Source organism: Setaria viridis, chromosome 9, assembly GCF_005286985.2.
Source record: "Setaria viridis chromosome 9, Setaria_viridis_v4.0, whole genome shotgun sequence".
Lineage (NCBI taxonomy): Eukaryota > Viridiplantae > Streptophyta > Magnoliopsida > Poales > Poaceae > Setaria > Setaria viridis.
This window is the reverse complement of record NC_048271.2, coordinates 52303176-52304912: the sequence shown is the minus strand read 5'-3', so window position 1 is coordinate 52304912 and position 1737 is coordinate 52303176. Positions and strand designations below refer to the sequence as shown.

At 57.9% G+C, this 1737-nt stretch overlaps 1 protein-coding gene across 1 annotated transcript; it reads right to left on the bottom strand.

Moving 5' to 3' along the window:
• Positions 1-277: 277 nt before the first annotated feature.
• Positions 278-1515, bottom strand: LOC117836929 (uncharacterized). The gene has a single exon (XM_034716457.2). It carries the CDS (start codon positions 1325-1327, stop codon positions 428-430), a length of 900 nt encoding a protein of 299 aa, XP_034572348.1. The 5' UTR covers positions 1328-1515; the 3' UTR covers positions 278-427.
• Positions 1516-1737: the final 222 nt, after the last annotated feature.

Genomic DNA, 1737 nt, shown 5'->3' with positions numbered 1-1737 from the left:
CATCCTCTTAGTACACCACCTATCCGGTTGAACGCTATGGTGAGGTCTCGCGTAATCTTCAGAGATGAACGTTACTCTCTCTGTTTTAAGTTTGTTTTAATTTTGCCCTAAGAAAAAATTATCCAACTTTAATCAAAATTTTGAACTTAATATATTGTATGATGAAGAAAGTAACAACAAATCGAGGAGCGATCAAGAAGCAGATTGTAACGTTCAGTTCAGATGTTAGCAGGTCGTCTTACAATCAGTTAAGCACGTGGTCACTGAAGATGAAGACTTGAAAACCTCAATGATGCAACATGTGATTACAAACCACAAGGATTCATAGCAACGAGAGCATTTGTACAGAACACGAGCAACAGTGCAGGACGATGAAGCGAGCACTTCTCCGGGAAAACAGGGTAGATGAATGAAGGAAAGCTTAAGCCTAATAGCACACGGTGTCGTCGAAGCTCCAGAGCCCCACGCCCTCGTTGCCCAGCGACAGCGACGCGTCGCCGCCGAACAGGCCGTCCAGAGACTCGTACGCGCCGCCGTTGAAGAAGCTGAACTGGTCGCCGAACATGAAAGCGTCCAACAGCATGTCGGCGGATTCCTCGGACGCCGCCGGTGGAGGCGCCATTTCCTCCTCCTCGGGTTCCTGGGGTTCCGTCCCGGCCCGCTTGCTGGGTCTGCCGAGCTCAACGTGGAAGCCAGCAGCAGGCCACGTCGCGCCGTCGTCGGTCGCGGACATGCCCTGCCACGAGAAGTCAGGCAGGGTGCTGCAGCCGCTGGCGTCGGAGACACTGTCGCTGGTCTCCGCCTCGCTCTTGACTGACGGCGCGTGCGCCGCGTCAGGAACATCGTCTCCGTCGACGAGGTCGACGTACGGCACCGCCTTGGCGGCGCCGGCGGCGCTGCGCTTGCTGGTGCGCGCCGTGGCGGAGGACGACGTCGGGAAGTTTAGCTTGGCGCCGGCGCCGCGGAGGTCGCGCGCCGCGTCGTCGTAGGCGCGCGCGGCGGCTTCGGCGGTGGCGAAGGTGCCGAGCCAGACGCGGACGCCCTTGACGGGGTCGCGGACCTCGGCCGCCCACTTGCCCAACGGACGGCGCCGGACGCCGTGGTACTGGCTCGGCCGCCTGCTGCGCCGAGCCCCGGCAGCGGCGCCGAACGCGAACGCCTTGCGCTCCGTCACCAGCACGACCTCTTCGTCGGAGTCCTCGTCGAACTCCCGGAAGGCGGCCTCGAAGTCGTCGTCCTTGGCCGCCGCGGCGGGGGCCCGCTTCCGGCCCTTGCCGCCGGCCGTCGCGCTCGGTATCAGCTCGGCGAGGATCGCACCGCCACACATCTTGCTAGCTTAGCTTATTAGATGCCTAGTGTGCTCTGTCGGAATGAAGAAGGCCGTGAGCGGTGAAGCAGCTGTGGATCGGTGTAGTGCTGTGATGGTGTTGGTCGCCGGCGGTGGCGACTATTTATGGAGGTCGTGAGGGCAAAGGCGTGAGAAGGAAAGAAAAGCGTTGCGCGATCGCGTCACCGCGACGGCGAGGCCTCGTCCCGAACGAAGAGGGAAACAATCTTATCTTACTATTACTAATTTGAGGCTCCTTTTGAAGCTTCCAGGTGAAGCCACCTAGGATTCCTAGGTGGACACTCTAGAAAAAGAGAGAAATCCTAGAAATTCTCACAAAAAAGCAAAACATCCAACCATCAATCGATAGATTCAAATCATCATAGCCATTGGATCTATTATGTTTTCTA

Excerpts from the sequence above, each read along its gene's own strand:
- LOC117836929 (XM_034716457.2), bottom strand. The coding sequence starts at position 1,327 with ATGTGTGGCGGTGCGATCCTCGCCGAGCTGATACCGAGCGCGACGGCC.